Source organism: Meriones unguiculatus, chromosome X (genome assembly GCF_030254825.1).
Source record: "Meriones unguiculatus strain TT.TT164.6M chromosome X, Bangor_MerUng_6.1, whole genome shotgun sequence".
Classification (NCBI taxonomy): domain Eukaryota; kingdom Metazoa; phylum Chordata; class Mammalia; order Rodentia; family Muridae; genus Meriones; species Meriones unguiculatus.
This window is the reverse complement of record NC_083369.1, coordinates 35,946,266-35,958,739: the sequence shown is the minus strand read 5'-3', so window position 1 is coordinate 35,958,739 and position 12,474 is coordinate 35,946,266. Positions and strand designations below refer to the sequence as shown.

Below are 12,474 nucleotides of genomic sequence, written 5' to 3'. Positions count from 1 at the left end.
TGGCTTCACAAATGCCTGATAACCAGTTTGTCAAGCCCCTGGGAGCTGGCCCTAGAGATGCCTGCTTACTGATCTCAACAGAACTCCAGATCTTTCCATCTTCTGATATCTTCTTCAATCGCTTTCTTCAGAGACTTGAAGTTTGTTTGTGTGTTTGTTTGTTTGTTTGTTTAAACAGGTCTTTCACTTGCTTGTCTAATGTGAAGGGTGTTGTTTCCCTAATTTCTTTCTCAGCCCTTTTGTCTTTGGTATACAGGAGGGCTTCTGATTTTTTTTCAGTTAATTTGGTATCCAGCCACTTTGCTGAAGGTGTTTATCAGCTGAAGGTATTCTCTGGTAGAATTTTTGGGCTCACTCATGTATAGTATCATATCATCTGCAAATAGTGATACTTTGATTTCTTCCTTTCCAATTTGTATCCCCTTGATCTCCTTTAGTTGTCTTATTGCTCTAGCTAGGACTTCAAGTGCCATGTTGAAGAGATATGGAAATAGTAGACAGCCTTCCCTTGTCCCTGACTTCAGTGGGATTGATTTAAGTTTCTCTCCATATAGTTTGATGTTGGCTGTAGGCTCACTGTATATTGTTTTTACTATGTTTAGGTATGTGCCTTGTATCCCTGGAGAAAGGGCAACCCTCCTACATTGATATTGGGATTGTAAACTTTTACAACCACTTTGGAAATCAATATGGCTCTTTCTCAGACAATTAGGAATAGCACTTTCTCAAGATCCAGCTATACCACTCCTAGGCATATATCCAAAAGATGCTCAAATACACAATAAGGACATTTGCTCAACCATGTTTGTAGCAGCTTTATTTGTGATAGCCAGAACCTGTAAACAACCCAGATGTCCCTCAACTGTGGAATGGATACAGAAATTATGGTACATTTACACAATCAAATATAACACAGAAATTAAAAACAAGGAAATCATGAAATTTGCAGGAAAATGGTGGGATCTGGAAAAGATCGTCCTGAGTGAGGTATTCCAGAAGCAGAAAGACACACATGGTATACACTCATGTATAAGTGGATATTAGACATATAATATAGGATAAACATACTAAAATCTGTACACCTAAAGAAGCTAAGCAAGAAGGAAGAAGGAGGACCCTGGGTAAGATGCTCAATCTTCATTCAGAATGGCAAGGGAGACAAACATCAGAAGAGGGAGAAAAGAGGGAATAGGGTGGGAGCCTACCACAGAGGGCCTCTGAAAAACTCTACGCAGCAGTGTATCAAAGCAGATGCTGAGACTCATAACCAAACTTTGGACAGAGTGCAGGGAATCTTATGAAATAAGGGGGAGATAGAAAGACCTGGAGGGGGCAGGAGCTCCACAAGGTGAGCAACAAAACCAAAAAAAAAAAATCTTGTCAAAGGGTTCTTTTCTGAGACTGATACTCCAAGCTAGGACCATTCATGGATGTAACCTAGAACCCCTGCACAGATGTAGCCCATGGCAGCTTGGTATCCAAGTGGGTGCCCTAATAAGCTGGTTCTTTGCTCACCTCCCCTTGAGAAGAACAACTTTGCCAGGCCACAGAGGAAGACAATGCAGCCAGTTCAGATGAGACCTGATAAGCTAGGGTCAGATGGATGTGGAGGAGGACCTCCCCATCAGTGGACTTGGAGAGGGACATGAGAGGAGATGAGGACGGAGAGTAGGATTGAGAAGGAATGAGGGAGGAAGCTACAGCTGGGATACAAAGTGAAGAAACTGTAATTAGTACAAAAATAAGAAATAAAAAACCTGAAAAGAATGATTAGCTGCCAATGATAAAAAAAGTGTATCAAGAACTTGGGAACTTTGAAGATAATCTAGTTTTTGTTTGTTTATTTTTTATATTTTTTAACTTGGAAAGAATATTGATCTAGATTGAACAATGGAAAACAAAACCCAGTATAATAAGGAAAAGGTTTCAAACAATTTGTGGAAGCTCTGAAACCCCATGTAAGGGATGAACATTTGGCTATACCATATTTTTCTGAAGGCAGAAAATCCATCATATGTATTGTTTTTATGTTTTGTTTGTTTGTATTTGAGATGGCTTCTTACTATGTGGCCCTGGTTGGTCTCAAACTCATATCTACCTGCTTCTCCCTTCTTAGTGGTGAGATTACAGGAGAGTAGCATGCACACACACACTCACATATAGACACACAGACATACACACACGCACAAATCTTTGTGTATTCTTAAAGGCTACATAGTACTTCTGTAGTCCTTTAAATTCTTGAGAGTTGAAGAGAGCTCCAGGGTATAATTGTATAGCATTCTTCATGCTAATGAGATCACCTTGGTTTTACCAGATTATGATGAAGATGACTATGATGCTGATTATGAAAATATTGATTGCACGATGATGCTTCCCCCACATCCAACCCCAGGATCAGCCAAGAAAGAGAAGGACCAAGATGGTATTACTGGTAGTAAGTAAAAACGGTTTACTTTTCTATTAGGAAAGAATTTCTGTTCATAAAATCAGGCTTTTGGCATGTTTAAGGGGCTTTTTAAAATATGTTAGAAAAGGATGGGACTTACAGAAAGAATTATATAGTGTCAAATGCTGATACTGAATAGAAATTTTCCTGTCAAATGATCAGTAACAGACAGCCAAGAAATAATAATTTATCTCAGGGCTTCTGAAATTAGGCTGCTCATCACATTTACCTAGATACTTGTTTCTCCTGCAGTGTTTGATTCTGAACAATTTCCCAAGAATCTTTTTTTTTTCAGTTACATATGGATGGTTTATTGAATGCAACACCCCAAGACTGACCAGGGTCAGGGACACAGAGTGGCCTCGGGAGCCAAACTGTGACATCGATTGTCTTTTGGAGTTAGCTTATAAAGGCAAAAACCGCAATTAGCTCACATGACAGGTATTGGAGGTAGGGGGAATGGATGGACAGTGGAACATGGCAGTCAGCTTCAACTTAAGTTATTTTTGCTAACTAGACAAGCAGTTCTATCTGATCTTTAATTTGATTGGTCCCAAGTAGAGTTTATAGTTAGGGCCAGCTGCGCTTATGGTTGGGTAATTTCCAGGAATAGCAAGGCCATAGAGTACGCTGAACACAAACATAGTTTTTGGCCAACCTGACCTCACACAGAGAGCTTTTCCCTCTAACAGCAACAAGCTGAGATGACGTAGCTGATGGGCCTGGAATAAAAATGGCTACATTTATGCTGCCCAAAAGGAGCTGGCCTCATGCCTGAAGCCTGTATAAGTTTGTTTTGTCTGTTTGGAGTAATTCCCATAATGGAATCAGGTGGTATGTGATCTTTTGTGATGCCGTCTTTCACTTTGCGTATTTCTTGTCTATGTTGCAGCATGACGGCCACCTTGTTTCTTCTTATTGCTGCCTAGTATAGTCAAAAGACTGTAAGGAGAAAAAAAACTCAGACAAGGGAAAAGAAACATTTTGCAAGTCATCAATGAGGAACTAGTGTTCCAAATAGCTAAAAGATTTTTTTTATAACTCAACGACTGAAAATCATAACTTAATGTAAGAACAAGACAGATGATTCGAATAAACATTTCTTTAAAAACATAGGAGTAGCCAGTGCACACGTCAAAAGATGTTCACATTACTTGTCAGGAAAATATCAATCAAAACCACAATCAAACGTCACTTCATGCCTGATAAGCTTGTCAGTTTGAAAAGACACAGCGTAACTACTGCAAGAAACTGGAACTCTCATGCATGGGCGGAAGGCTTGCACATTATACAATCAACTGGAAAAACAGTTGGACAGTTCCTCAAAATGCTACACACAGAGCTGCAATAACCCAGCAACTGAATCCTTTAGCATTTGCCCAAGAGAATAGAAAACATAACCAAACAAAAATCTGTGCATAGATGTTAATAAAACAACCCAAACATTCATTAGCTGACGACTAGACAGTGGCATATCTGGGAAGAATCTTTTTTTTTTAAGACAGGGTCTTATTATGAAACCCCTCAATGGAAATTTTTATAACAGGTCAGACTGCCTTTAAAACCTGTAGCAGCAATACTTCTGTTTCTGCCTTCTTAGTGCTTGTATGAGCTACCACATTCTTTGTTTTTCCAATTGCTTCTGAAATGGTTATATGCTAATTATAAACACTGCATATGAAAATAAATTTTGTTTCTAAGGTATTAAAAGAAAATTTGGTGACTGAGCTTCATGTGGTGGCTCTAGCCTTTAATCCCAGCATTCAAGAGGCAGAGGAATGGAGATCTCTGTGAATTTTCTGCCAGTCTGTTTAAAAAAGTAAGTTCCAGGACAGGCACCACTACAAAACAACAACAAGAACAACAACCAGCCCCTCCTCCCATAACCCAACCAAACAAAAATTAGGGGATGCTGAAGGCAGAATGCTGGGGTTCTCCTAGCCCATCTGACTGTCATGCCCTTTAAGCTTGTTCCATCTTGTTTTCTCTCAGACCTTGATATTCACACTTGGTCATGTGTCACTGTGATGGTAGCAAAATGCAGTGCACATCTATTGGCGTGGCTAGATGGGACACATGAAAGTACAGGGATTGGGCACATGGTAGTAGTGGACAGGCGCGATGCAGTGGTACTCGCAGGGCAGCCATCATGTTCTTTTCAGGCACCAGCAAGGTGTGTGTCCATCCCAGTCTTCAGTTTCTCCTGAATCAGGACATTATCCTAATAGAAACAATTCCTTTTATCCCCACCCCCTTTTCGTGATTCTGGGGACAAACCTTGAATGGGCTCGTGATGAGGTTGTGCTTGGTAGCTTTTGTTCAGCCCTTTGTTACCAAATCTCAGGGAACAAGCGTTAGTGATTTTACTTGGAACATAGCTCAGCACACATGACCAACGTTCACCTCACTGTAACCAATGACCTGTTTTGTCAGTGTGAAAAAGACATGACCATTTTTCAGGTGCCAAAGGCAGTGAGGTGCCAAAGGCAGTGAGGTCATGCCGAATATTTTGTTGTTTGTTTTTAGTCAAGATTATTTAATTTGGCATGATGTTTGAAAAGCCACAATTTCCTTTGTTCTATGCCCTCATAATACTATATACTTGTGTGTGTGTGTGTGTGTGTGTGTGTGTGTGCATGTGCATTTGGTGTGTGTTGCAATCTTCAGAATTTCTTTGTCCAACCATCGGATCACACACCCTGAACAGTACTCCACTTCAGCACTTTGTGAAAGCACCCTGCTCACAGGTAACAGGGCCACCTGCACAGAAAGAATATCATCTGTGGCGCTGGGGCCAGCCCTACTCTTAGACCTTGCTACCTCCATGAGGAGAAGGACACGGTCTCCTCTGCACACTCTCACTCAAGACCCAATGGCCCCTGCAGCTAGTGGCCAGAGCCTATGTCCTGGTCCTCTATGCATCAGCTTCTCATAAACATGCTCAGAGCACCTTCAGTAAACTGCCAATACTGAGAAGGCTCTGAAATACTGAGCATGCTCCCTCATACTTACCCTTCAGGTCCGGATCCTGTGAATAAGGATGGTCATGTGGCAGGCAGTCTCCATCAGCCCTGGCCTTCGCAACTGGTAACCTAGGCAACCACCCACCCACACTCAATCCTGTCAGAAAAATCTCTTGTTCTCCCAGGTTATTGATTTTATCTGGCACAGCGGTTTCACCTCCGCCACCCCCTCCCTCAGAGTCTTCACAGGGCCTCAAGCTGAGTCACGACATTCAAGAAATACGTATCTTCACCCTCTCCTGACAGGAAATCAGAATTGTGTGGTGAGGAAGTGTATATCTTTCCAAGGGGCTGTGAGAGCTTGGCATGAGGCAGTCATAGAGGAAAGTCACGTTGCACTGATGAAAGGTATTCGAGTGGTGTCACTATGACAACAATCAAGTCATAACTGGAGTCCTTCTAGCACCAGCCTCTGAAAGGAGCTTGCAGTTTTGAGTGCAGCAGAGCAACACACCCAAGGCACTGAATAGTGCTCACGAAGATGCTGCCTGCTATCTTGTGGGTGTGGGGAACAAATGCTGGTCTTCTCATCCGGGAAACAGCCCACCGAACAGTGTGAGGCAGACAGAGACTGGGAGGGAGCACACTGTGGTTGGAGGCTTCACGACTGAGGAAGAGGGATGGTAGAATTTGCAGGTGGGTAGATTCAATTAATTAAAATTGTACAGCTCAGGGCTGGGATCCGTGTGGGCAGGTACAGTGTCTGCCATAAGGGCATGAGGGTGTGATGTTGGAACTCCAGTGCTCATCAAAATCCAGGCCTGGCAGGGCACAGCCACAATCTCAGTGCTTCTAGGCAGAGAGAAGAGGTTTCCTGGGACTAGCTATCAAGCTGATCAAGACAAACTGGTGAGTTCCAGGAACAAGAGACCTGTCTCAAAACCATGGTGGAGAGCAACAGAGGAACATACCCTGAGTGATTCTCAGACCTCTATCCACACAGGCATGGGTTCCTATACATGCACACACACACACACACACACACACACACACACACACACACTCATACAGCACAAAAAAGATTGTGTAGCTCTACCCCTGGAGTGGGAGGAAGAAATGCAATTAAAGGAGGCAAAGTCAGTAGTTGTGGTCAAATGAGAGCATCGACAGCACTCAAATAACCAAGGACAAAACAAATGAGGCTATCTGGTCCCCACAGAAGACCACGCTGTATGGGAAGCAATGAGCATCTGGGAGGGCTTTCGTGGCCACTCCTATGCCTGTGACAGAGTTCTTGGCCAAGTCCTCAGTGTTGGTATCCAGACGAATTAAGTTTTCCAGGGACTGGGGCAATGGGGCTGGCCGCTGAGCCTGGGCCATCGTACCAAATGTCCCTGCATCCACCAGGACAAATAGTGTCACAGGGGATCCTGTTCTTGGTTGAGGTGCCTCACTTGAGTACACGTAGAGGTGTAACTCAGCCACATGGCTCCATGGCCCTCCTCCTATTAGGACATCTCTCTTTGAAACTTTCCCATTTGTGTGCTCTGAAGAGGGAAAGGTAGCGATGCTGGAGGCAGAGGGGAGATCAGAAAGACTACGAGATAGGGGAAGATGTTATAGGAGGAAAACAGGACACCTATTACAGAGAGGGACAGTTAAAAAATTAACAAAAAGAAGCATGGCTTTTTCAATGGGAGAATGATTGCAAAGTAACCAGTCAAACTAGACTGTAATGGAATTTTAAGTCTTCACATAGTCAGTAGCATGGCTTAGACAATGAGTTACAAAACTCACAAACAATGGCCAGCTCCTCATTTGAACAAATAAGGTGTCTCCAGCATTAGAGTGGAGATCACTACACAGTTTCTGTATGTTTCAGAATCTCTGACAAAAGCACTTGCTAACATTCCAGTACACATTAACAACAGGAGGCAGGTGCTCACAGAAGAGAACCAGTTTTTACAGTTGGAACAGGGGATTTCATGCTGTCTGGTACAATCACAGGACACTGTGGACTTGAAAAGAGCAAATCACTTCCATGTGGGGAAGTTGAAACACACATGTGCACCTTGACATGTTCCTCTGCTCAGACAGAGACAGAGGTGATGCCCTGTACAGAGAGACCGCAGGTCAAGGGCCATAAAAGAATAAGGATGACAAACAGCACAGAGAGTGACAGGTCTCACACATGCTCCCGCTGTTACTCAGTAAAGAGGCTCTGCTTCTCAGGGCCAAATGTCCAGGGACAGCGGTTATCCTACCATAAGCCTTCACCCACATGGGTATCAAGGTATCCCATAATGGCTGGCAGGAAGGTCTTCACCGGCTGTCTCTGTCATTCAGAGGCTGTGCCCTGGGCACTGCTCCAGAGCGATCATGATCATGGTTTCAATTCAGTCCACCAGCAAGTAGCAAGACAAAATGAGCCTGGAGGTTAATAGCAGGTTCCCTTTAAGCATACATGGCATTCCTGTGTCTAGTGCAGAGTGGCTGCTAGGCAGAAACCTGGAACAAAGGACAACTTCTCATTTGAATAAGCCCTGTCTTGTCTCCTCCCCCACCCCCTGTGGCCCTCAGGCAGGTAAAATGCTGTCCTTTTTATCAGTTCAACAAAGGATGCATTCTGCTATTCCTGCTGATCTCTTTGGATGATCAGAGTCTTTCACAGCTACAAAACACAGCACACACAAATCCCTAGTACTACCACTAATAAACCCATTTAGAGGACTTTCCACTGCTGGCCCTTGACCAGAAAGGGAAAATCTGAAGGCCAAATGCTCCCCTGTCCAGCTTCTAGTCAATAGTATGTGTATAGCCAGGTCATGGTTAAGTACAGTGTCGTTACAGGAAATCATGGGACATTCACCAGTTACCACCAATTTCTGAGCTCAAACTGATGCCACCCAAAACTTCCTTCACTACAGCCCTTGCCCATGCAGACTGTCCATGCTGCCCCCAGCATGCACACCAGCAGACATACTTGAGCTTCTCATCTCTTTGCATCCTCGTCTGAATGAAACTATGGCTTTCCTGAACCACTTCTGGGTCTTATTTTATTGACTTGATTAAGAGCCAGAGGGAAGGAGTGGGAAGGGGGAAGGCACACAGTTGCAAACCCCCACGTCAAGGTCTGCTATGACCATTAACTGAGTGGACACATGGGAAATTCCACCAGGGAGCCACCATTAAGCACCATGGTTAAGGAGGAAAACTTCTCTTCTTCCACATGGGTTCACACCACTGGATGTACACTGGGTAGGTAGTTACACTGGGTAGGTAGGTGCCTTAAGCCTGCATTCTCTTGCTTCAGTTTCTGGAAGATGCAAGTCAATCTCTCTCTCTCTCTCTCTCTCTCTCTCTCTCTCTCTCTCTCTCTCTCTCTTTCTCTCTCCCTCCCTCCTTCCCTCCCTCCCTCTCTTACCTGGCACATGCATTCCATAGTACCTAGTGATTCCTAGTGGGGAATCACTCAATAAATGCACATTGAGAAGGCAAGTGGAAGACATATATACTATGTATGTCTTCTCTCTATATATACATATACATAGATATACATATATAAACATATATACACATGTTGTGTTGGTTCTATTTGACAGAAATTTGGGAAGGAGCTGTGCTGATTTCCAAGGAAAACCAGTGAAAACCCTCAGTGTGTGAATCACATAATGGGCATTCAGGGATCCCTGGTACCCAGGTTTCTTCTGAACAGGTTAACACCCTGCACCATACCCAAAAAGGCATGCTAAAAGACATAGGCAGGAAAGTGGGGCCTTTCCTAAGACAGTTCCCCTCCTAGCACAAGCGCTGGGGCTCGTCCAAAGGCAGCTGACTGCCTTGACGTCAGAAGAGTCCAGGCTCTTGAGCTTTAAGTGCAGCACTGTCTGAATCCGTTTTCGCCTCCATCTTTTGGGGGCCAGACAGACCTCAGCCTGCTCCCACCCTCTACTTGAGCATCCTGATGCTTTCCTGCTGCCTCTTTTGCTGGCACATCTCCTCTGGTTCCTGCTGCTGCAGAGGCCCCTCCGGCAGGGGGCCTGGTCTGTTGGCTCCCAGGCTGAGGGTGAGGCCACTGAAGCCCTGCACCAGCATTTCCCAGGACGGAGGGTTGGGAGCTGCGTTCCTCTCTCCACTCACCCCAGCACTATTAAGCACGTGGCCCTGGCAGAGGAGCTGATTCTGGGATCTGCCTCCTCTGACATCCTTTTCAAGCAGGTAAGGTGCCATGTGATCCCGGTGCCAGCGTCTCGAGTGCCTCAGGAAGACCTTCTTCCTCTGAGGAAAGCCCTGCTTCTCCCAGTACTGCTGCCACAGGGCCTTCTTCTCCCTGGCCTGCTGCTGGAGCAGCCCCTGTGACAGAGGGGCAGGGACACCTGAGCTGGGGCTGGGGCTGAGGCTCAGCCCACTGAGCCCCACACTTAGCTTTTCTGAGGAGGAAGGCTGAGGGAAGGCTGAGGACTCTTGGGAGCTTGTCACAGTGGCCATGCAGGAGGGCACAGAAATCAACAGTGGATCCCATTTCTGCAGTGGATCCATGATGGGTTCTAGTCTGAGCCAGTCGCCACACTGAGCCCTGGTTCCAGGAGGAAAAGTGAAGGCGATAGCGAGGAGGAATGTGTGCAGCCAGGAAAATCCAGACTGTAACAAGAGGTGAGAAGAGAAAAAGAAAGCCCGTGATTATTCATCTCACTTTCTCTGTCCCTCATCTTCAAAGTGGGGCCACCTCCCAGGCATCTTCCGAGGCTTACTCAAGATGATACATGTCCAGAGCAGTTAGCACAGGGCATGACACACCGGCAGCATTTCCTGCATGGCAACTGGTATTCTTTCTCTTGCTTCAGCTCATGCAGGTGTCATATGGTGAATCCCAGTGATTCTCACCTCACTTCCCCCAACTCTCAAAGGCAGCTCTACTATAATGAATGCACAGTGACAGCCATTCTTCCTAAGGGCATTTACATATATTCAAAGGGCAGAATTTTATGGGCTCACAAGGATTTGTACCCTGGGAACTCACCCATCTCTGACTTTTCACACTAGTGATCATTGTCTTGCCATGCTGTCCTTGGACCTGCTCGATTGCCTTTGTGAAGTCTTCCATGACATGCCCTGAGATCATAACCAAACCTCCCTCTTTGTGATAAGAATGAAATGATTCTGCTGGTAAGAGACTTTGATTCTGAGGTGGCTCTTTTCTGTGTATCAACATGCAAGCTTAGGCAAATGCCTTAAAGTGAGCTGCCCCACCATTCATCATTGGACATACATTTCCAGATGTGGTACTCAGAGCGGACTACTGCTCACCAATTGGATTATGGTCTTGCATTTACCTTGTGTGTTCATTGTTCTACTCAACAACTGGCCTGTGGTGACCACTGCTGAGCTCCATTTTTGCACTCTACAATTCCAGGTTCTTTGTTCTTCCACTTATGCCTGCAAATTGCTTCCCAGAAGCATGAGTGACAGTTCCAAAGTGCTGTGTTGCAAAAAGGAGTCTCCTCACCCATGGAAGAAGCAAGCAACATGGAACACAGGTAGTAAGACAAAGGGGAACCTAAGGATCTGGGCTTGGAAGGCATGAGTGACAGAGGGTGGTGGCCACTCACAGCTGGGAACATAAGAGTCATACCTCTGCCTGCAGAAAGCAGTAAGTTAGAGTTGACGAAGCTGTGTCTGGAGTCACAGTGTGTCAGGCACTGTGGACCTCTACATCCCTGAAGCAGATATGCTCAGTCCAGAGAACAAACCATCCCATGTTCCCCTTGTATAAAAATGACCTCAGTTGTATCCTCTCACACTGTGCCTTGTATGCCAGAAAAGATGACAGGAATAACAGATCACAGCTGTGCAACCGAGGGGTGAAAATTCCATGGACATGCCTGATGAAAGAGAGGCCACATAGATGCAAGTTGGTAATGGTCAGTCAAATTGCTTCCTGCTTCTGTGAGATGAGTGTTGAAAGACAGTCAGAGAATCATGGAGGCTGAGGCAGCCACTCTACAGGAAGGCTCCCAAAAGTTTCTGGGGCATGAGGCAACACAAGAAGAAAGACGTTTTTCATGCTTGATAACCTCTGTGTGTGGGGTGATCAAGACAAAGGGGAACCTAAGGATCTGGGCTTAGAAGGCATGAGTGACAGAGGGTGGAAGCTTCATACTGCATGGCAGTGAAGAAACTGCTTCCGAGAAGTAGATAGTAAATAATGACCCTTGGCAGCACTCCTACTCAGCTGTCATTCAGTCCTCCTGCCTCCTTAGATGGAGATTGAGGAAATGCACACAAAGAGGGACATCAATCATAAAAGGAGGTGGGAGAAAGAAAGTGAGCATGAGAGATTGTATGTTTGTGTATCAGAAAGAGAAAGGGAGGCAGGGCGAGAGGAGTCTGTCACTGTTCTTCAAAGTCATAAGCAAAGACACTACTGCTTCCTTTCAACTGCTCTGGACTTTGCTTTTCCATGCAGTCACAGAAGGTCCCTGGCTGGCATGGCTGCACAGTCCCTGTCCCTTCTACTTCCCTCTGCTCATCCAACTATACACAGTAGCCAGCATCACAGCATGTATAGTTTACTGATGGTACCTGGCAACGGTGGATCCTTAGCACAATGGCTTTCTGGAATATGCCTTCCCTTTGATGATCAAGGTCCTCCCCTCATGTTATTCAGAATAGCTCACCCAACACATACTTCTTCATTCCTGGAGCCAATGCTTCTGTAATGAAATCAAGTTACTCCTCAATTGGAATTTGAAATTCTACAGGGTACAGATCTGCCCACAGGCATTATCTCTCTACCTTCTTACCAGGCCTACAAGGTCCCACCTGTCAGAAGTGGCAGCCATCCAATAACATCCCAACCTGCAAAACTCTGATGGTTTTCAGGGTCTTTCAGGTTATAACCTTACACAGAGGAAGAGGTAGGCTTTTAGATTTTACCTTTGTAGGTCCTTGACACCAGCTGGTTCCCTCCAAGTGACTGATCAAGACAAATGAATCAAGAATGTCTCTGTTGTCCCAATTTATGAAACCTCATAATTTGCCTCCTATTACTGCCCGAGTCAA

At 45.1% G+C, this 12,474-nt stretch overlaps 1 protein-coding gene across 7 annotated transcripts in view; it reads right to left on the bottom strand.

The window, feature by feature from the left end:
* Positions 1-786: 786 nt before the first annotated feature.
* Positions 787-12,474, bottom strand: part of LOC110541859 (protein FAM156A/FAM156B-like) — a 98,350-nt gene continuing 86,662 nt past the window's right edge. For 3 of the 7 annotated variants that reach the window (XM_060374427.1, XM_060374428.1, XM_060374425.1), the window contains 2 exons: positions 11,995-12,125; positions 787-11,294 (listed from right to left, as the gene is read on the bottom strand). In XM_060374427.1, coding sequence (XP_060230410.1) covers positions 9,361-9,951 — 591 coding nt within the window. In that variant the 5' untranslated portion in view covers positions 9,952-11,294; positions 11,995-12,125 and the 3' untranslated portion in view covers positions 787-9,360. The remainder of the gene's footprint in view (positions 11,295-11,994; positions 12,126-12,474) is intronic. The other 4 variants (XR_009588349.1, XM_060374424.1, XM_060374426.1 and 1 more) reach the window with 4 other exon arrangements.